This window comes from Odocoileus virginianus, chromosome 8, assembly GCF_023699985.2.
Source record: "Odocoileus virginianus isolate 20LAN1187 ecotype Illinois chromosome 8, Ovbor_1.2, whole genome shotgun sequence".
NCBI lineage: Eukaryota > Metazoa > Chordata > Mammalia > Artiodactyla > Cervidae > Odocoileus > Odocoileus virginianus.
In genome coordinates, this window is record NC_069681.1 from 72,130,809 (window position 1) to 72,152,761 (window position 21,953).

The following is a 21,953-nucleotide window of genomic DNA, read 5'->3' on the forward strand; positions in this document are numbered from 1 at the left end:
AACTCTCTCCCGTGTCTCTAATCCACTCTCCATCCTAAGAGGAGCATGGCTAAGACTCTCCTAAGACTCTCAGTAAGACACACATCAGATCATGGCTGGCGATTCAAAACCTCATCCTTATGTGCCTTTCCTGCTCCAGCTTCACCAGCCACACCAAACAACTCACTGTTTGCCACACGTTATCTGATGCAATTGGAAATGAGGGAACGGCTGCTCCCTCCACTATACCTTTTTGCCCCTGTCCACCTGGAAATTTTATCCTTCAACATTCAATTGAAGTATCACTTCCTGCAAGAAAACCTCATAAATTCCCCTGGGCTCTAAGTTCTGTTTTCTGTGGCTCTGTTAAAACCACTGCTATATTTTTATAGGCTTGATTTATTTATCTGGGTGTCACATGAAAGCAGCTACTTACATTCTTTCCAAATGATCTGATTCTATCATCACATCTCCAAAGTCTGGGAAACCAGCTGTTAGAAACCTTCATGAATGGTTAAGGGATGAATGGGGACTGGTGGATAAAGGAGCAAATAAGTGAGCAGTTCTGGGTGTCAAGGAAGCAGTTCTCACCCTACACCCAGACATGACTTTATAAAAAGAACTCGGGGGGGTGTCAGAAAAAGGACATGACTTTCCCAGGATTCTTTCTTTTTGGCAACTCTCACTGATGATGACTAGATCTGTCACCCCTCCTTTAAAGGGACAAGAGTCCAGCCAGTGAACTTGATCGGTCAAGTAAACCCTGAGCCTGATGAGATGGCTGCTCAGCAAGAACACCCTGGTTAAGAGGCTGGGGCTGTGGGTACAGGGACCACGGGAGGGAAGTCATGACCAGGAGCGGTGCCTGGTGTTTCATGAGAATCTAACGTGGATGCTGCAAAAGATCTCCAGTGTGCTTAATTCAAAACTTGCAGTATAAGTATTTCAGATGAATAATTTATGCCTCAGAAAGAACAAATCCAGACACGCAGTGGAACCACGCTGTAAGTAAATATATGACACATTTATGCCATATATCAGGGACTGGATCAGTCATACACTGTGTCCAAGGGCCATCCACCCCACCCGAGGTTCTGACCTTCCAGACATGGCTCTGGCCCCGGAACCACAGGCCCACTACTGTCCACACAACTTTCTCTCCTGTGCCATCAAGTGACGCACCCAAACTGCCAGGAGAGGGATGGAATGAAGGTCTTTAGCGAGCGGCCCAGCCCACCCCAAGCTGCCAACTCCACCCAGAAAACCAAAAGGACTCTGCTCTGGGCAAGGACCCGTGGAGGTAGGAGGTGATCCACGCTCCGTGGCAAGGATGCTGGATGCAGGGACAAGAGAAAACAGTGAGGAAGCATGCAGACAGCAATGACACCAGCATCTCAAAACTGGCCTTCACTGATCCCATCTCATTTAATCCTAAAAGCCATACAGTAGATTCTTTAAATTCTGTTTTACAGATAAGGAAGATGAAGGGATTGCACCAAAGACTGGGAAACCAGAAATGGTCAGAATGTGTTTGCATGCAGGTCCCAGAAGAGGCTCCCCAGGCTGTGGTATCCCTGGAGGCCTGGCTTCAGGCCCAGCCATGGGACTTGGGAGGGGGCGGTACCCTTTCCAGGTGTCAGTTTACCCAACACCTAAAGTAAACCCAAAAATGCTGACCTTGAGAGGGCAGCTGAGAAGGGCCTTTATTAAGTGAACAAGTCGGATAAACAGAGGTTGCTATGCATACTTTTAGGTGGATGAGTCAATGACATTTTTAGAGTTCCAATGTGAGCTGGTAAAATTCCATCCCCCACCTCCCCGAAGGGGGAGTAACCATTGACGGTCAACATATTTTAGACCAAATGCTTTATATCACCGTTCCTTCTGGCTTGAAAGGTTTTAAAGCCATTTCTGGGAACTGGCGTTTGTACTCTATAGAGGCTCATGTCCAGTTGATAAGAGTTCGGTGGAAACACCAGAGTTACAAGTTATGTTTAACTCTTTCAGGAGTTAACGCCTCTCCTTCCTGAACCAGGAGTTAGCTGGACAGAGCTAACTGTAAGAGAAACGCCCAAACCTAATCTACAGGACATCAGGACCATGACAAGCCTGGCTGAGACAGCAGGGGTCCACACTCAGTGCCTGACCTGTTCCCCTGCGGGCCCTGTTCTAGGTCCAGGTCATGGTCCCCTGCGGGCCCTGTTCCAGGTCCCGGCCACGGCTCTGAGGCACAAGCTCCAGCTGAGGCTCAGGGTCTGTGCCCTTCTGTGCACCCTGGCTGGGCCCATTCCAGACTCAGAGAAACTGGCTGGAAGGTGGAAAGTGATTTGCAGAGTTTAACTGGTCTGTACCGAAAGGCCTGACTGAAGGTGGCAATTTTAACTAACAATGAATCTGATAACAGCTAATATTTATGCTTTGTTATTAGTAGTAATAATATCAATAATAAATAATACTATAGTTTTAATTATATGGTAAATAATATGACAAAATAAAACAAAATTTCTATTTATAATGTATAAAGTATATAAAATAAATGCTACATGCTAATGATCTTAATACTACAATATTATGTTTAAAATATAAAACATATAAAATATATGCATATTAAAACAATATACGCTAATGATATTAATAATAAAGATATTAATAAGCTAAGCAATCTTAAGGTATTATCAGTATATTTCAGGCACTGTGGTATCTTTTTTAAAAAATATTTATGTGTTTAGTTATGTTCAGCTGCGCTGGGTCTTTGTTGTTGCGTCTGTTGCTTCACTCTCCGTCCTTCCTCATGTGCTGGATTTCCTCCCAACACTTCAGAGCTCTGTTACCTCTGAGATCTCTGTGGCAATAAATTCCAATAGCCTTCTCCCTGGTCATCTTTCTCCCCAGTTCTCTTTTTTTAGAGACGGTGGATTAACTTTTCAAACACACAGTTCTGAGCTTGGCCCTTCTCTATTCAAAGACATCTCTGATCCCTCAATGCTTATCAAGTAACATACAGATTCTTTATATGGAATCAAAGAATCCACAGTCTGAACCTAATGATTTCAGCTTGACCAGTACAGTTCCCCAGGACACCAAATCAAACTATTGTGTCCTGTTCTGTGAAATCACATAAAACCTCTGTGCCTCTGACCACTGAACTGTTCTACTTCCACTCCATAACTACCACCTTCTTCAAACCAGATGTGATCACCCCTATTAAGCCTGCCTGGATTTGGTGTGTGGGTAAGAACTGCAACCCTTGTGAACTCCCTCAGCATCACGGTTTTACCCCTTTTGTGAGGTTTAACTCACTCAGCGTATTCTACTATGACTTAGATACATCTTAGGTCATTGATCGTCTCCCCGACATCGCCCACTGTTCCTCAGAGCTACATCTGAGTGTCTGGAACCTGATGGGGACTCGGCAATTTGATCCATAAGGGTGAAACACGGTGGGTGTCAAATCAGTTCTAGAAAACACTGACCTTACCTGGCCCCTGCCTGAAGGAGTCAGGTCAATCGAGGATGGGAAATCACAAAAGGAAAGTGAATAGCAGATGGCGACGGCCGCTGGGAAATACTGAATCGAGCGTTTACCACATAATTTCCTTGGTTCTTACAGACCTCCAAGACAGAGGGAGCTCTCCCGTGCTCCACCCTTGAGGTGTTTAAGGGTCTGCCCAATGCTGGGCATCTTTCAAATGGCAAACTAAAAGTCTGAAGCTCCATGTAAAGGCGTTACAATGGATTCTCATCACCTGAAAGAGTTCATCTGTGGTACACTCAGCACCACCAGGAACCCGGGCATCCTTTCTGCAGGACCAAGGACAGGGCCCCTAACTCAGCAAGTGAGCTACTGGGTGACTCTGCAGGGACACCGGCAACCACACTACGCCCTGTGCCTGCTCCCTTATAAGGAACAGGCATAAACGCTCAACTGCATTTTTCAACCAAGTAACAATTTCAGTTTCATTCCCCACGTCATCGTTGTTACACAACGTTTACCACTAGGTGGCAGGAATACAATGCTATGGAGGTGATTTGGGGACACACAGTCTTGTTTCATTGTGTGCAGTTTTTCGAAGATTGCCACTTTTATTTCTAAATGATTCTAAGTTAAAAAGTTATTCTCCTTTATTTAAAACTGCATGACAATAAGCATTTTAAATATCATAAAATGTACAGCTTACAATCTTTTAAAATTCAACAATAACCATAGCTCAAGCTAGCTTTAAACGTCTAAGTAGAATCACACATACTACATACGTACTAAGTTGCTTCAGTCATGTCCAACTCTTGGTGACCCCACGGACTGTAGCCCTCCAGGCTCCTCCATCCATGGGATTCTCCAGGCCAGAATACTGGAGTGGGTTGCCATACCCTCCTCCAGGGGATCTTCTGGACCCAGGGATCGAACCCACATGTCTTGTGTCTCCTGCACTGGCAGGCGGGTTTTTGACTACTAGCTCCACTTGGGAAGCCCACAAGTGGAACCATACTATTGATAAACTAAAAAAATAACACAGTGTACATTAAAACAGTAAAGGCTGATATTTAGTTTTATTGTGGCTATATAAGATTGACAAATACTGCTTCTAACCCAGGAAGATTGGAATTGCTCCATTTTAAAGCAAGATGCTCTCTGGTTTGTTTTGTTTGTACTTTGCTTCTAAATGACAAAATAAAAGAGAAGGTTTCATGTTATATTTTACAAGTACTTCTCTGCAAGTAACACTGAAGATTACCAGCATACACAACATAAATTGGGCAAAATCAGTTTTTTCTCTATTCGACATTTACTTTAACAAGCACACATAAGAGGAAGTTTGACGTGCTACATGAGAATTTTGCAGAAATGAATGCAACCTAAAAATGTAATAAACATCTTAAAGAAAATCTGTAGCATTATCAACATGCATGTACTATTAACTACTCATGTCCTGCTTTCTCTCTTCAGTGATTTCTTGTGGGTGGAAATTAAATGACATAAACTAAGAACAGCAAATATAAATGTGAAATTGTATAACAGTCAAAAATTACCCTGGGAAGTAACTAAGTTAGAAACTAACTCTTGAATATATTTAATTAACATGTGCTCAGGAATAAAATACTTTAATGGCTTTTTAAAATTATTATTAATTTTGTTAAACAGAAAATGAAATCCTCACCTTTAACACAAAGAACCCTCTTGACCACAGCAAATCCCTCTTTTGAGGAGGAGGGAGGTGTCCTAAAATTCTCAGTATGGCAGGACAGGCTGCTTGGTGTAAGGAATCACTGGTCATCTCATTATCCAGGCAGAAGTGAAGCCCAGACTGGCTCAGGCCTTGATGAATAACACAACCCATGGCAGAGGCAGGACTTTTCCCTTGGCTGGCACTGACTCCCATTTCCTTATAACTGCTCCACGGACTCCTTTTAGGAATATGCAAATGAGCAAGTGGTCATCAACAAACAGGACCTCTGGAAGACAGATTGGCCCCGAGGTCTCCATGCAAGCCTGAATCCAGAAAAAGTGAGGCAGTCTCGCCCTCTGGCTACCCAGGGACCCATGAGGCTACTTAGATCTCCTGAAAGCGATCTGTGGTAGGCTCCCTTTCTAAGGCTCCCTATAACGCAGCATTTACAAAACAGTCCAGAGGCTGCCCTGGATTCTGAGTTTGCTGCATCATCATGCTCTCTGCAGGCATGAAGGCAAAACTGAGGTCCTCTCTGGGGGCCAGTGGGAAGGAACCGCTGCTGGCACGATTTATACTTGTGATATAGTCTAGATTCCCTGGTGGCTCAGTGGTAAAGAACCCGCCTGCCAATACTGCAGGCACAGGTTCGATCCCTGGATAGGGAAGATCCTTTGGAGGAGGAAATGTCGGCCCACTCCAGTACTTTTGCCTGGAGAATCCCATGAACAAAGGAGCCTGGTGGGCTACAGTCCATGGGGTCGCAAAGAGTTGGACACAACTGAGTGACTGAATAAAAACAACCACACAGTCTAGGATCTTATGGGAAGAATCCTTTGCAATACAGACACAAGCATGCATCTCCTTTGCTCTCAGCTCTGTAAGGGAACGTTACTGAATGCATTTATAGAGTAGAAATTACACAGTAAGGCTGCCTGGATCCTTGACAGGAAATGAAAAGAACATTGCTCTTGGAGCCTTGACAGTTATTAGTGAATTTGATTCATGAGATGCTTGTGTTCTACTCTAAAAATAAGTACAATAACCATCATAAAAATTTCTCTGAGCTATCATCACTCAGGGTTGACAGGTATAACAGTGCACATTTCTAATTCACTCTTGGGAAATGAAGCCGACTTAGAACATGTAATGGCCTCTTAACAAAGAATCTCATTCACATGAACTCTGTTGAAAAGGACATGGAAACAGTTTAAAGCAGAAGGAGAAGGAAGCTCATAATAATAATAATGTCTCAAAGATTAGAATTTTGAGAGCCCCTATTAGCTGCATGGAGTACAAGAGAGATGCCTGCAACTTTTCTCCCAAATCTAGCTCAGAGCTGGGCTCATCTCTCCTGGAGGAACTGTGTGGTATAAATGCCACCTCCAGGAGCTTCGCACAACAGCAATACATTTCACAACAAAGAGAGAAGTCACTTCTTAACCTGAGAAATAGCAACCGAAGAAGACGACTCCTGAGAGCAACACAGCTCGGGCGCTGCCTCCAGGCAGGTGAAGGGACCACCTTTGCCCATCTCAGTGGGAGGAGGGTGGCGCTGACAGGCACCTGTCATGCTTGGCAGGCCACCAAGGATCCTTACCTCTTCTGTCTTGTCTTCTGGACCGTCCGCCCCTCCAAGGCTGGGCTGAGAGTGGCCGCCGGCGCCGCTGTCCTCCTTGCCCTGGTCACAGGTGGCTGGCACGGCCTCCCGAGAGCACCCGGAACTTTGCTCCCTCTGGGGGGGCCCCTCGGCCCTATCCTCGCTGTCCGCTGAGCTCAGCGACAGCGCGCTGACACTGTTGGGACACTTGGCACTCGCTGCGTCGGGGCTCCGAGGGCTGGGGGGCTTGGGCGTGGTGGGCCTCGGGGGCCCGAGAGGGTGCTCAGGCTCCGAGGGAAACCGGTCGCCAGGTCCCGGTTCGTCGGAGCCTCTGTCCGTCATCTCCCGGGCCGGTGGGCTGGACGGAGAGCCCTGGGCACGAGGAGCGGCACCTACTGGGACTGCTGCCCTGGGCGGTCCGCCTGCACCCACTGGGCCCGGGTCTCGGGGCTCCGCGCGCCCCCGTCCACGCCCCTCGGGGCCGGCAGCCGCGCGGCGGGAATAGTCATCGTGCAGCCGGCTGAGCGGCCGTGGCCCGGACGCTGCGCTCCCGGGGTCCCCGGTCCGGCCGGCCGTGCCACCCCCTGAGAGCCGCAGCACCCGGGCCAGGTCCGGCACCCGCAGCGGGCTCCTCCAGCGCCTGGACCTCGTGGGGGCCCCACCTGAGCTGTCGGAGTCGGCGGACGAGCCGCTCAGCGTCCTGCGGGGCCCCCGGCCCTCCTGCGCGCTCCGCAGCTCGGCCAGGTGCGAGGCGGACTTCCTTCGGAAGGAGCTCTTACCGAGGAAGGTCAGGCTGTCCGTGCTCTTGCTGCGCCGGCAGACACCGTTCCGCTCGGGCTCGCGCGCTGGGGGCTCTGGGGCCTCACATGCCACAGGCCCGGGGGGCTCCGGATCGAGGAGGCGGATGCGCCCCAGGCCGTAGGCACGACGGAGGCTCCGCGACCGGAGGGCGCCGCGCGCGAAGCCGTCGTCCGGCTCCTCCGGGTCCGAGCCGTCGGAGGCGAAGCCGGGCCCCAGGGCGCACCTGCCCGCAGGGGCCCCTGCCGCCGCGCCGTTGGGGATGGACTTGCCCGGGTCTCGATCCGAGGTTCCTTCCTTCGCCGCATCCCACCCCTCCCGGTTTTGAATGCCCTGGAGGACCGAGGACTTGAGTTTTTTGAAAGAGCCCATTTTCCGGAAGGAGGCCAGGGCGTTCCACGTGGAGGAGCTGCCCACGAGGCCGGCGGGCCGAGGCCGCTCGCGGTCGGCGCGCGTCCTGCCCGGGCCGGCAGAGAAGAGGCGCAGGATGCGGGCCGGGCTGAGCCGCGCCTCCCGGGCGCCCGCGCCGCCGCTGCTGCAGCCGCCGTTGCGGCACGCCGGGTGGGTTCCCATGCCAGGGTCCTTGGGGTCAGGGATGGAACCAGGGACCGTAGCTCCGCACCCGTGGCCGTTCTGCGCCGTGGTCATGTTCTCTGGGCCGGGGGCCCGCAGGCGCAGGTTAGCGCGGCTCAGACCCACGCGCGCCTCGATGTCCCCCGGCCCCCCGCGCAGGCCTTCTTCCTCAGGGCCTCCAGCCTGGCCTTCCCGCCCGCCGTGCACATTGGGCTCCGCAGTCACCGCCTGCAGCGGAAACAAAGCAGAGAGTTAGCCCCGTCAGTCCAAGAAGAACCTCCATCAGCGGAGGCTTAGCTATTTTGTTTAGGAGTTGCTAAGAGAAAACCAGGCCTGCCGATCACATAAAAACTATTTTCAATTACGCTATTAATAAAATGTTATTTTTTCCTCCTAATTCATAAATGAAATGGGAAGAATGCAAATTTTGCCTATGGGTTGTGCATTCCTTATGATGGTAAACTCTGAAATCCACCCACATTTGTTTCAAGAAAACTTTTGAAAAACTGCTAGAATGAAAAAGCCAAGGCGTAGTTCAAGATTGTATCTTCTTATTCAAAATAGAAGACATCATCAATTATCTCTCACACACACACACAATCCAACAATATTCCAAAATGTCACAGGGAAACTTGAACCAAATTCAATTTAATGCAGCTCATAGGAGGCGAGTGCTCAGTACACAGGCGGCCTCAAGCAAGGAGCTGTGATGTCAAGACAATGAGCTGCGTATTGTCTATGAAATACCCCAAACTGTAATGACAAAGATGCAAAACACCCCGGGGGCCACCAGGGCAGGAGGGACCAAGCTGACTTGGCCTGAGGTCAGGCTCTGGGAAGGAAACCACATTAGAGGGGCCTCGGACCAAAGATGCTAACTGGCTGGGGGAGTACAGAGAAATGAAGGTAATACTGAACTATGAGAAATCCAGACACACAAATTCACATCAAACCAATAGCAGTGTCTGTGCTCTCCCCCAGTGAACAAGCGGTTCCCATGGCCTCTGCCCATCAAGGCCAGCCTGGCCTTCCCAGCGAGGGAGCATGGCTCCCCTGCTCTCAGTGAAGGATCAGTGATGGAATCAAGGAGGGTGCTCATCATCGTTTTACCAAGTGCGTGCATGTCAGACCCCAGCGCGAGGTGCTTCAGAAACAATGTGGTACTGGCAAACCTACGAGGTCAACAGGACTATCCCTGTTTTATAGACAGTCAGATGGACACCTGGGCAGGTTAGGTAAGTCACCTGAGGGTCCCACAGCTCTCCCACCCCAAAGGCTATGCTCTTCTCCACTGCTTCAAGCTAGGATTTGAACACAGGTGTCCAACTCCAGGTTCAATGCCTCATGACATTGTTCAGTCACTCAGTTGTGTCCAACTCTTGGCGACCCCATGGATTGCAGCACGCCAGGCTTCCCTGTCCTTCACCATCTCCTGGAGCTTACTCCTGTGATAGAACCAGTGGAGGCCTGTCCAGAAGTAAGTGGCTCTCTCTCTCCAGGATGATTTAAGAGGCGCTGGCAACCCTAAGCACCTCCCTCACATTCTGTCACAGCCCAGGCCCAAGGCTTGTCCGTCCCAGAGCCAGCCCTAAGATCCGAGCACGGTCTGACAGTTGTTGCTGTTGTTCAGTCGCTCAGTCATGTCCAACTCTTTGCAACCTCATAGGCTGCAGCGTGCCAGGCTTCCCTGTCCTTCACCATCACCCAGAGCCTACTCAAACTCATGTCCATCGAGTCGGTGATGCCATCCAGCCACCTCATCCTCTGTCATCCCCTTCTCCTCCCACCTTCAATCTTTCCCAGCATCAGGGTCTTTTCAAATGAGTCAGTTCTTCCCATCAGGTGGCCAAAGTATTGGAGTTTCAGCTTCAGCATCAGTCCTTCCGATGAATATTCAGGACTGATCTCCTTTAGGATGGACTGGTTGGCTCTCCTTGCAGTCCAAGGGACTCTCAAGAGTCTTCTCCAACACCACAGTTCAAAAGCATCAATTCTTCGGCGCTCAGCTTTCTTTATGGTCCAGCTCTCACATCCGTACATGACTACTGGAAAAACCATGGCCTTGACTATATGAGCCTTTGTTGGCAAAGTGATGTTTCTGCTTTTTATTTTTTTATTTATTTTTTTATGTTTCTGCTTTTTAATATGCAGAAACATATTGGTTTATCTGTCTTGTTTGTCATACTTTTCTTCCAAGGAGCAAGCAGGCGTCTTGGTTTTATGGCTGCAGTCATTGTCCACAGTGAGATAACCCTGACTTGTCAGGTCCTGGAAGTCCTCATGACACCAGTCAAGACCGATATTCTGAGGGGCTTCCCCTATGGCTCAGCTGGTAAAGAATCTGCCTGCAATGTGGGAGACCTAGGTTCGATCCCTGGGTTGGAAAGATCCCCTGGAGAAGGGAAAAGCTACCCACTCCAGTATTCTGGCCTGGAGAATTTCATGGACTGTATAGTCCAGGGGTTGCAAAAATATTCTGAAGACAATGTTAAAGGTAGAAGAGAAGGAGCAAGGTGTATACAGACCTTGAGGTCGGGTCCCAATCTGGCAAAACCCTCTCACATGCAGAAAAAAATCCGACCTCATGCAGAGATCTCCTCTGCTTCTCCACTCCAGATTCTGACCTTCCTTTGCCCCTAGCTTGTGCCCACTGAGGGGGATTCCCAGGGAGAATCATAGTTAAAGGGTTGATTCCATCTGGGACCAGGGAGGCTCCACAGATGCAGACCCGGGAGCCTCTCTGAGGTCCACTTAGCCAGCTCCCTTCATCAGAAGATGTCCTCTGAGGTCTACTGTTCATAGAGGTGAGGGGCCTAAAGAGCTGGGGGCTGCATCTGAATCAACCATATCAGCAACATCCCAACTCACCCTGGCACCAAGGCTGGATACAAAATCTATCACCAGCCGCAGAATGAACCTAACACCCAGCATTGCCCACCCATCCTCACCTACCCTGGGAGGGACAGGCATTGTGGCTGTTGCTACTTCTCACAATCTTGAAATGAAGCAGACAAGTTATGCCTACTGCCATGTCCAATCATAGGCACTGACTGCACAGTAGGTAATAATAAAGGTCCTGTTATGAGCTGCCCTGGACAGAGAAGAGCAGACAGTATCCCTGCCTTGTAATCTGGCTGGACGAAGACGGTGTCTTGACACGACAACCAGAGGGCGCTATGAGACCTTCTATAACCAAGGACCCACGGGTGAAGCTGATCCTAAGGGCTCAAGGGGTGCAGGGAAGCCTTGCTTTCATGTTGGGTGGTTTGAGAATGTTCCATGGAGGACTGAGGGCCAGGTCTAGGTCTAAACTGTCGCCTGAATCTTGAGTAAAGCCATTTCTGTCAGCCTTGCTTCAGCACCATCTATAAAATAAGAGATGCGGGCATGTACATCAATCTCTGCTGGCCTGTGGGAGGTGGGTGGATCCATGATAAATTCAAGGCGGTGACATGGCAATGGCCCGTTCCAGGGGGGTCTAGCACAGGTGCAGGAAGCTGTCCGTTGGCCCCCGGATGGGGGGTCCTCCAGGCTGTGGGACTCTCTGAGGTGAAACTGTAAAGTTCTTTGCAAACCAAGATGACCGTTGATCCTACACTAAGGATAACAATATGGCTGGAAGGATGGTTCGATGTAATAGTGGAAACTCAGTAAAAATAGGTTTAGAAAAACCTAAACCTTCCTTGGTCTAACACTTGAAGAGTATCTGCAGGTGCCACCTTTGAGAAGCCATTGCTAATTCCCTAAAGTGAATTAAACCCTTACTCTGTGGGTTCCAGTTGTTCAGTTCCTCAGTCATGTCCAACTCTCTGTGACCCCATGGACTGTAGCCCACCAGGCTCCTCTGTCCCTGGGACTTCCCAGGCAAAATACTGGAGTGGGTTGCCCTTTCCTCCTCCAGGGGATCTTCCTGGCCCAGAGATCAAACCTGTTCCTCCTACATTGGCAGGCGGTTTCTTTACCACTGAGCCACCCGGCAAGCCCAGGCAGCTCACCAAACGGCTTTACCAAAGCGTATTCTGATGATATATATTTATATTTATCATTTTAACAGGTTCATGTGGCTACCTTCAGAACAAGACTGCTTAACTCTTTGGGAGTAAGAACTGTGATTTGCACAATTATTCAAGTTTATATGGATGTGAATTTTGTATCTGTCTTTCTGCCTTACTAATATCTGTACCAACAATTCATCATTACATACCACCATGTTACTCTAATAAGAACTTGTTCAAATTTTTACAACACTAAAAAGTGTGCACTTAAAGCTTTATGTAAGTTTCAGGATCCAGTAAAATACATGTGTATCTGAGTTTCTGATTGGGGCAACATGCTTCTTAAAAGACCAGTGACTTAGTATTCTATGAACAACGTGATTGTCTGTTGCTTGGAACGAAACTGAAAATCACGGAAAAAAGCTTTTCCTGGAATTTCCGAGTAACATACCAACTTGCATTATTTAGAACTAATACTTTGACCTCTATTCAGTAACAAGGGCTGTGATTCAATCAGTGGTTTTGTAGCCAGTCTTGTAAATTACGGGAGCTCAGCCAGAGATATTTATGAACAGAGCTACAAGAAAGAATTTTAGATGGGAATATTGTGAAATCCATTGTCTACTAGCTGGATTCTGGACCGTATGAACTTTAGAAGGGAACATTTCTTTTCATTTGTAATGAGAATTCTCTGAAAACAACCATGATCAGTAATTTTTAAATGAGAACTTGTACTTGAATTTGAAATTCAGGAACATATACCAGGTTCATGTACAAATAAGGAGGTTTTGGTAACATGTTAGGGTAAATTATAGAAAATGAGACACTGGTAGAAAACCCAGAAATCTGGATGCTCAGGGGTGAACGCACAGAGCCCTGAGTCACAGCTCAGAGACCAAGACCCGCCGTGCAGCCACGACTGTGAAGGGGCAGCCCTGGCTGCTGGCGACCCGGCTCCAGTCCCAGCGCTGCCGCATGCTGGCCAAACCCCAGGGTCATCCCAGCCCTCTTCCTTTCCCTCCCCATCTCGCTGGTTTGGCCTGAGGTTCAGAGCGTTTCAACAGTCCTGGCCTTGCCCCAGGTCCAATACCTCCACCGGGATGGCTAGCTACCCTGATCAGTCTCCTGTCCTACGGTCTGACTCACTCGCCCCCCAGCCACAGTGTCCTTCCTGCGTGCAAACAGACAGGCACCACTGCGTCGAGTGTCACTGGCTGCCCCCGGACCTCAGACAGAGTCGCATCTCAGCCCAGCCCACCACGCCTTCCCTCCACGAATGCGGACGCTCGCAGCGACCCCTCTTCATGCTGTGATGCTCTGGGCTCCTTCTGTGCCGGCTCTCAGAGCCATTCGCAGCCATTCCTGTCTGTGTTGGGGAACCACGGTCCTCACGCTCTCCTGACCAATGGCTTCCGGCCATGCTGGCCAGGGGGTGGGCCCGTGGGAGACTCCAAGTGGGGGGTGAAGGGAGACGCAGGGTTTCCCCTCTGCTCGGGTCTCAGCCCAGGGTTGTTCAGCACCCCCTCCTTGGCTCCTACTCCTGGTGGGGTCCCTTCCTGTCTGAGTCCCCATGCCAGGGCCTCACTCCTATGCAGGGGGGCCCGCACCTGGCCCTCCATTTCCCTCCAGCCCTGGGAGGCAGCACCTTCCCGCTGCTGTCCGCCTGAGCTCTTCTGGCTTCTCTCGTCTCTCAGCCGAGTAAGAGGATTCCTCTATTAGCTTCTCTGTTCGGAATACCTGGAGATGCTTCTCCTTTCCTGACAGACATACACTCTGCCTAACCATCTTTAACTCAAATGAGCTCTTTCTTGGGAGGCACGGTCTCTTTCCTCCCAGCTCAGACGCCCCCTAGTCCTCAGGGGGACCCCATGTGCACCACCGTTTCAGCGCTCGCCACGCTGCTCTGCAGCTCTGGCCCCTGTCACGCTCTCCATGAGGCTGAGAGGCAGAAACCAGGTCTTACTGAACTCTGTGTCCTCTGCCTCCAGCCTGTGACTGACTATGGAAGGGGGGGTCCACTGAGTCAGACCGTCCTCAGCTGTGAGGCTGGCCGCGCACTGGCCGACGGTCAGCACTGCCTTTCGCTGAACTTGTTCATCTCACTCTCCCCTCCCCCTTTCTGGAAGGTCCTTTCCTTCTCTCATTCACTCCCACATCTTTCCCAGAATCTTGCTGAAATCGAGACTCTAACTGGGAGCTCAAACTCCAGTCCCCCACTTTATGAACAGGTTGTATTCTAAACAACTCTGTGCAACCACATGGACCTGCCATCCATGGACATCTCCAGGCAAGAATACTAGAGTGGGTTATTCTTTCCTCCTCCAGGGGATCTTCCCAACCCAGGGATCGAACCCAGGTCTCCTGCACTGCAGGCAGATTCTTTATCATCCGAGCCACAGGGAAGCCCACGAGTTACTTACAGGCAATCTATTTTCTCATAGACTCTGTCCAGCAAACCACATTTAGCTGATAATATAATGAATTTAACCACAATTTATAACATTTCCTATGCACCCAAGATTCAACGGTGGGTTCTAGTTTCAAGGATGAAGATCCTCCCCCACTGCCCGTCAGCCCTTAACACAAGACCCTCTCTCTGTTCTTCCCAACCCCCATGTGCACATGTCAAAGGAAACCTGTCCTTCCCCGGGGACCTGGCATCCTCAGCATCTTTCCAGGAGAAGATGGGGGAATATGCTTCAGCAGAGTGGAGCTCTGGCTTCATTTAAATACCCAATCATGTAAGTGTCTAAAAACTGAAAACATAAACAAAACTGTAGCTGGACAAGACTGGATCACTGCATCTTCTGGAAGGGTGTGGATTCCGTACAAGGTGTGACTGGCTGGCTGGCCTTATCTGGGTCACTAGGCTAAATCACATTCCTGCGGGTGAGAATGGGATTTCCCAGTGAGGATGGATGTTTGCTTTGTCAATTCCAAGGGTTTGCCAAGGCAGGCCTTAGGCCAAAGAGAGGAAAACCTTCCTATGGTCTCTGAAGTTGGGGGTTGGCGGGTCTAACCAAGTGTGCTAGGTAGGTCTGTATCTGCACTGGGCTTCCTGGCCGTAATCCCAACATTCAGCAAAATGCCAGCCTCTGAACCCCATTCCTGCACCCCACTCTAAACCCGGGGTTGAAAAGGCCTTGGAAGACTTCAAGAGGGACACCACCAAGGAAAGAGCTGCAGACTGCCTTCCTGGTTCTCACACCTCCTCCCAAGGTCCCACCTTTCTCTCTTGGTGAATACGTCTGCAGCAGCAACCTCCCAAGTTCATGGTGAGGACTACCTCGTGCCTGCAGCCACCCCTGAAACGGATGACACCTCGGCAACAGGACCTCCCGGTACGGCACTGACTATTCAGAGCAAGGAAGGTTTCCAGATGGGTGGCCCTGGTCTAGAAGGCACTTTGAAGGTCACTGGAGCAAAAGCAGCGTTTCTGCTCCCAAGAGGCGATTTAGCAGAATCCAGAGTGGTAGTGACCGGGCTCACCCTGCAGGCTGCACGGAAGTTCCCTCGACACAGCTTGTATATCCAGCGCTTGATAAAAACGTTTACAAGAATATATATCTGTGCTGCGTGCACTTATTTTACCTCCTAAGTCCTTTGGTTTTGTTGTTTGCATAAAATGCGTCTCTGGACATAGACCCCCAGTTTACAACACTGCATTTTGGAGAGGACAAGATCAGCCTACCACCCTATTTCCATCCAGTTCGGCCTCAGTTTAGGGGGTGTGGGAGCAGCCGTGCTGCCAGCCCTGAGGAGAGATGGTCCAGAGACCACCTTCCCTTGCTCGTTCACTCAGTGGCCCACATGCTCACGCTGGTTTTCATAGCAAAACAGTTGCTGGAATGCCTCGTTTGTCTGATTTAAACTGCCTGCTTCTAACTGAACTGACATGTGGCTGTTGGTTCACGGATATCCTCCTTCAGGAGATTCCCTGGTACCCAAGGGTACCAACGAGACCAGAGCAGTGGTGACCGGCCACTGTCCCTGAGCAGAGGCTCCCCAGTCATGGCCCCACCTCGGGGGGCCCAGCAGGAGCTCAGCGGGGTGGAGGCGGGGAGGCTGCTTAGATAGAGGGGGCTGTGGTGATGAGCCCTCCCCAGGACACCGTGTGTCCCTCTGCAGCCGAGGACTGAGGACCTTGGTCTCCGCAAAGGAAACCTCCTCTAATGAGGGGCCCCAGCCTTACTCCCAAGGCTCAGAAAAGCCAACAGCCCCAAGTGCAAGGAAACCCGGATGGAGCAAAGACCGCATGTGTCTCAGGCCCTCACTTGGTGCCAATCCCTCAGCTCACGTTTGTCCTTCCAAAAATGACTAGTGGGCAACTCAGGAGAGCTCCTCGGTGGCTTCTTTTGGGGGTTTACTATTCTTTCTACAACAGAGACTTGTGCTGGAAGCTTCCACGGGACCCTACGGCCGCTCCATCACCCGGCTTCTTGCCCAGGGCCGCTGGTGCGGGCAGATGGCCGCCCCTGGGGCTGTGCACACTGAGGTCTTCCAGACAGCAAAGGTGACATGCCTTCTGTGGACACGGCCCTGTCACTGTCCACTCTCTCTACTAACCCACCGCTCCCTGCAGGGGGAGCGAGTGTGGGAGACTGGCCAGGTTTCATCTCTCCCTCCAAACACAGCCCACAGCATCGTTCTCTCCTCCCAGCTTCAGTCCTGACCCTCTCCCCAGCCTGTGCTCCCGGACTCCCCAACCTCACGCAGCGTCCAGCTCTGCCGGTGGGGAGACCAGCCACCAGCCAGCCCGTCCCCCAGCCCCATTTGCTCGATGGGATGCTGCTGGCTCTCACAGGCTGGAAGCTTCTGGAAGCCCAAGGGAATGAGGCAGGGACACACATGAGACTCAGGAACACCTGGGCCCCACCCCCGTGACACAGGGCTCCACGACGTTCTCCATGTGTCGGCTGCTCAGAGGGCCTGATGTGAAATGAGCACTACATTCTGTCTTTTGTGAAGAGTTCAAAACCAATTTAGGCGCTTAAAAAAAAAAAAACTAAAGAATAACAACGATGGAACTGTCTTGAACCTAAAACAAGGAGAGTGGGAGGGGAGGGGGCGGGTCTCCCTGGAGGCCCAGGAAGGTAAGCCCCAGGCAACCAAGAAAGAACTAGGTCTGTCCACCCCCAACAACCACAAGCTGCGGGGGGCTGCACAGGACCCAGAGACCGCAGACAAGGCCTAGCGAGACCCTCAGTGAGACCAGCCTCGGAGAGTTAGGAAAGCCTGCCCAAGTCTGATGGTTCATGTTCCTGACTAATGATCACTGCAGAACCATAATGACACAGCATCACCTCGGGTCCCCACTGTCCCTCCTAGACCGAGGGCTCTGATGCGAGAGGCTGTGCCTCAGCAGAAACGTCTCCTCCCTGCCTCGGAGCAGTGACAGAAGCATCTCAGGACAATGTGCAGGTAATCCGAGTGCAGGCAAATCAGAGAGAAGCACCGGCGGCTTCTGATTAAACAGGTCACCTGTGGCTTGTTTTGAGACTTCATCTTGTAACAAGAAAACCTCACTTGAGGCTTCATCTGTTTCATCCATTCATTCCACCACTGGTGTTGGGATAGTCGGAGGATGAGAGTGGGGACAGTGGACACTGTCTCAGCCAGCTGGGAGACACATGATTAAACAAGCGACTGTAAGGAAGTCTGCATGGTTATGACACCCCGACAGGCTCCCTCAAGAAGTGACATCACTGCCAGGACTGCAGGGGAGGGAGGTGGGGGTACCTGCAAAGGTCCTTATTTATTGACTCACCTTTGACAAGAGCTGTCTTTCATTCCCTCGCCCCACACCTTAAATGTGACAATCCGGTTTCAATACCAATCTTCTAAAATTAAGAACTAAATGAAGTTAAAGCCTTACACCTACTGAGGTTTAACAGAGAAACAGAACAGCCTCTTCAACAATTACTGTTGATGTTTTGTGACGACTGCATTCTCAAGCTGCATTCCTAAAATCGCCCTGGTCCTAAGCATAGCCCTTGACTGTCTCTATTGGGGCTGGGACATTACTTGCTGTGTCTTATTGCTGTTATACTGTGTCCCCTGAGGGCTCTCCAGTACTGACACTGAGGTCAACAGGGGCCTGTTCTGCAGGAGATTACAGTCTTGTCCAGAAAACACAAAAACATCACTAGAGATTCCCATTTTCTGGGAATTTTGTGTTTTCTGCATAATTTTGTAAAAATTTAGGTTAAAGAAATCCCTACATCCAACAAAAAGTGAGCATACATGTCAAGACTTCTGCTTGTCTTCAAACTAAACCGAGCATATAAATTTCTGCAGAAGGCTAAGCTTTTCTCAATTTTCTTCTCCTTTTATACTTAGCAAAGGCCATTTTCGGACAGCTAGTTGAAAACTGCTTAATAATGGAATTATTAGGTGCTTCTTTTGACCAAGGGGCTGCATAAGAGACTTGCTGAGAAGCCAGAGCTCATGAACTGGGAAGTTTAGGACCTTCTGGGCCAGGGTTGAACCCATTTGCAGCAAAGACCAGCCTGGAACATAGCTTCTTTCACAAGGCCTGATTCATGACCGACTAGGAGCAGCTCACTTAGAAATGTGCATGTGTCCTCCAGGACAGGCCTGTCCTTGTCACCCTCAGCTACTACGTGTACCCAGAGTGTCTGGCAGCTGTTAGCAGCTCAATAAATATTTGATGAAACATTCAGGGACTCCTTGTGAACACTAAGTCTGCATGCCTACAATGTAACCCTACCCACCTGTAGGAGGGACTGCCAACTTTTCTCCGGAACTAACTGTGCATTGTAAGATCCAAAAAAAAGAGTCTTTCTGATCTCCTTTCCCACCTCTCCACCAAGAAAAATGAGAAATAAGTCTGAGACTTGGAGGAGCCAATGAATTTAAGCCACAAAAAATTCTGTATCTCAATCCTCGCTTTCAAGACCCAGCCCTGAAGGGAAGACCCCATGTCACTGTGGCCAGGCTCTCCCAGCACACATGTGAGTCACCACGTGTCACACACAGAGACCTGGGCCTCATGGCATGTCCTCAAAGGTGGAGTTCAAGGAAACCATGAGAACGAAGGGCCAGGAGTCCACCCTTTGCTGGATCGGACACCTGGCTCCTCACCAAAACAGACTTCATGAAAGGAAGCTTGTGTCTCTGTGAGGAATTGAGAGAAGGAGGGAAAAGCAGCCTTATGGGCATGACTTCCTTTCCTGCCAAGGGATGGGGATGCCCCAGGAACCAGTCTGCATCCTCCACAGAAGGGTCTGCTGCACTTGGGGTGGGAGGGGAGGCTTGCAACGAGGCAACTCCTAATGTGCTGCCCAGAAACCCTCATGGAATCAACCCACTACTCCCCTCTCAGCCTCCCCACCGCCAGACTGGACAAGGACAGGATGCTTCAGCTCACAGACCCGGCAGTGGTCCCTACCCTGTCCTCATCTCCTGTGGAGGCTCCATCCTCTGCACTCAGTGCAAATTTCTGATCTCACATCATTAGAGAGGCAATCGGAGACACACAGAAGACAAAGCCCATGTGATGAGACCTGTCACCATCTCCACCTGCATCTTCCCAGCAGGAACAGGGGGTCTATTATCTGTTATTCTGCACGATTTTACCTCCTACGCCCTTCAAGTATTAAACCTCAATTTTAATTTTCTTCCCCAATTTGCACACACACACAAAAGTCATAAAAGCATTCTAATATTGTACCTCAAAGTACAGATGAGACTGGAAAATAGGAACTTAGGTCTCTGATGGAGGCCAGTGCTAGAGTCCATCAATTCTGCTGGCTGGATGCCCCTACCCAGTCCTTCTGAACTTGAATCCTAGAAGAACTAGAAAACAAACTTGCCAACACACAACAAAGTGATATCCTTACTTATTATCTTTTAAGAGCAAGAATACACTCAGACGTAGCAAAGAATATAGGGATCAAGTATTACAGAGTTACTTATTGTCATTGTATAAAAATGCATTTATGACAACATGGACAGACTCCAAGAGCTAAATGAAGCCTTAAAGGACACAGTGCAAGAAGACAGACATGGAGGGGCTTCCCTGGAGGACCAGGGGTTAAGACTCGGCACTTCTAATGCAGGTGGCGTGGGTTTGATCCCTGGCCAGGGACTAAGGTCCCACATGCTGCGTGGCTCACACGCTGCTGGTTTCTAGCAACTCCAAGGTGTCCAGGAAGGATGACTCTGCAGACACAGGAAGTGGAGGCTGGGGGTTGGGAAGAAAACAAGTGGTAACCATAAAAGGCCATGAGGGTTCTTCTGGAGACCACGGTTGCATAGCTCTGTAAAATTCACTAAAAATAACTGACTTGTACAATTGAAGAGAGTGAATTTTATGGTATGTGGGTTATATGACTAAAGATGTTAAAGCACAAAATTGACGATATTAAGCATGATGGCCTTGTGAATCGTCTAATAAACATTCCGAAGAGGATTTAGACACATAATTCAAGGTAAAGCATATATTTGCTCTAAGTGTCTGAGGAATGAACTTAGGTCAAAAAAGCCAGCATAACTTCCCAGGTCCCCACCTCAGAAATGCCACAAGGTTCCCATCTTCATCACCAGCAACCTCAGGAAAAGTCAAAAGTCTTTTCTCCTGATGGTTTTCCCATCACTTTTTTTCAGGGACTTTACAATGGAGATCTTTATGGCTCAGCTTTTGCTTGTTTGGATTTGCAGGCGAGCAACCCCCTTCCTGTGACGGGTGACTCATGGTCCACACCAGAGGCATGGTAAAGTAACCAGTAAAGCAACCAGGAGCTCTCGAAAGCAGGCGTGAGCCAAAGGTGGGGAGGCGTCTCCGCTGAAAGCCAGGCTCCAATACAGATGGCAGGCTGGACCACCTCCCTGGGCATCTTGAGGGGTTGCCCAAGTGGGCACCTGCGCCCAGACAGCAGGGCTGCCACATTTCAGCTGGTGGGAAGCCCCAGCCAGCTAGGCAGGCACACTCACCCACATTCGCACCTGCCCACATGCAAGGCCTTCCTGGCCAGTTCCACATTCGACATTGGTTACAGGCTGAAAAATTAGTCCTATAAACCAAGCAGCCCCTGGGTTGGCTGCCCTGGGTTTTGTTTTCTGTTTGTAAGGGCTTCATCCTCATGCTCTCGGCTCTGTCCAGCCCCGGCCTCCCCTCATCTTCCTCCCTGGTCTCCTCCTCCCGGGGACTGAGATGTTGCCCACTCTCCTGGTGCTGGTCTTGGTCCTAGTCCTCAGCTGTTTCCAGAGATGGGATTTCCAAGGGTTAGAAACGATAGAGACTTCTGTTCAATGTCTCATTTTACCAGTGAGAAACCAAGAGAGCAAATCAAAAGAGCTGACACGTTTACAGTAGATTTATTCACAGTTGCCAACATTTGGAAACAGGCAAGATGACCCTCAGGGGGGTGGCTAGACAAACTGTGGTGCGTCCAGACGGCGGAATAGCATTCAGTACAAAAAGAGCTGAGCTCTTAGCCATTTGAAAACACATGGAGAAACCTTCAACTGCTGCTGCTGCTGCTAAGTCGCTTCAGTTGTGTCCGACTCTGTGCGATCCCATAGACCAGCCCACCAGGCTCCTCCGTCCCTTGGATTCTCCAGGCAAAATACTGGAGTGGGTTGCCTTCAAGCATGACACTAAGTGGAAGACAATCCAAAAAAAGCCATATACTGGATAGCTCTCACTCTCTGACATTCCAGAAGAGGCAAAGCCTTGGAGACAATGAACAGAACCGGTGTTCGCCAGGTGTTACAGGGAGGGAGGGGTGCATAGGGGGCACAGAGGATCTCAAGCAGTGAGACCACTCTGTGAGAAGCTGTCCAGATGGGTGCTGTCACCATGCATTTGTGCCAACTCAG

General features: G+C 50.0%; 1 protein-coding gene across 6 annotated transcripts in view; it reads right to left on the reverse strand.

The window, feature by feature from the left end:
• The window catches only part of SPATA13 (spermatogenesis associated 13), a 223,616-nt gene that overhangs the window by 53,623 nt on the left and 148,040 nt on the right, over window positions 1–21,953 (reverse strand). For all 6 annotated transcript variants that reach the window (XR_011489094.1, XM_070471683.1, XM_070471687.1 and 3 more), the window contains exon 2: window positions 6,745–8,343. Coding sequence is in view for 5 of the 6 variants with exons in the window: in XM_070471683.1 (XP_070327784.1) it covers window positions 6,745–8,343 (1,599 nt within the window). In the remaining variant the exon portion in view is untranslated. The remainder of the gene's footprint in view (window positions 1–6,744; window positions 8,344–21,953) is intronic.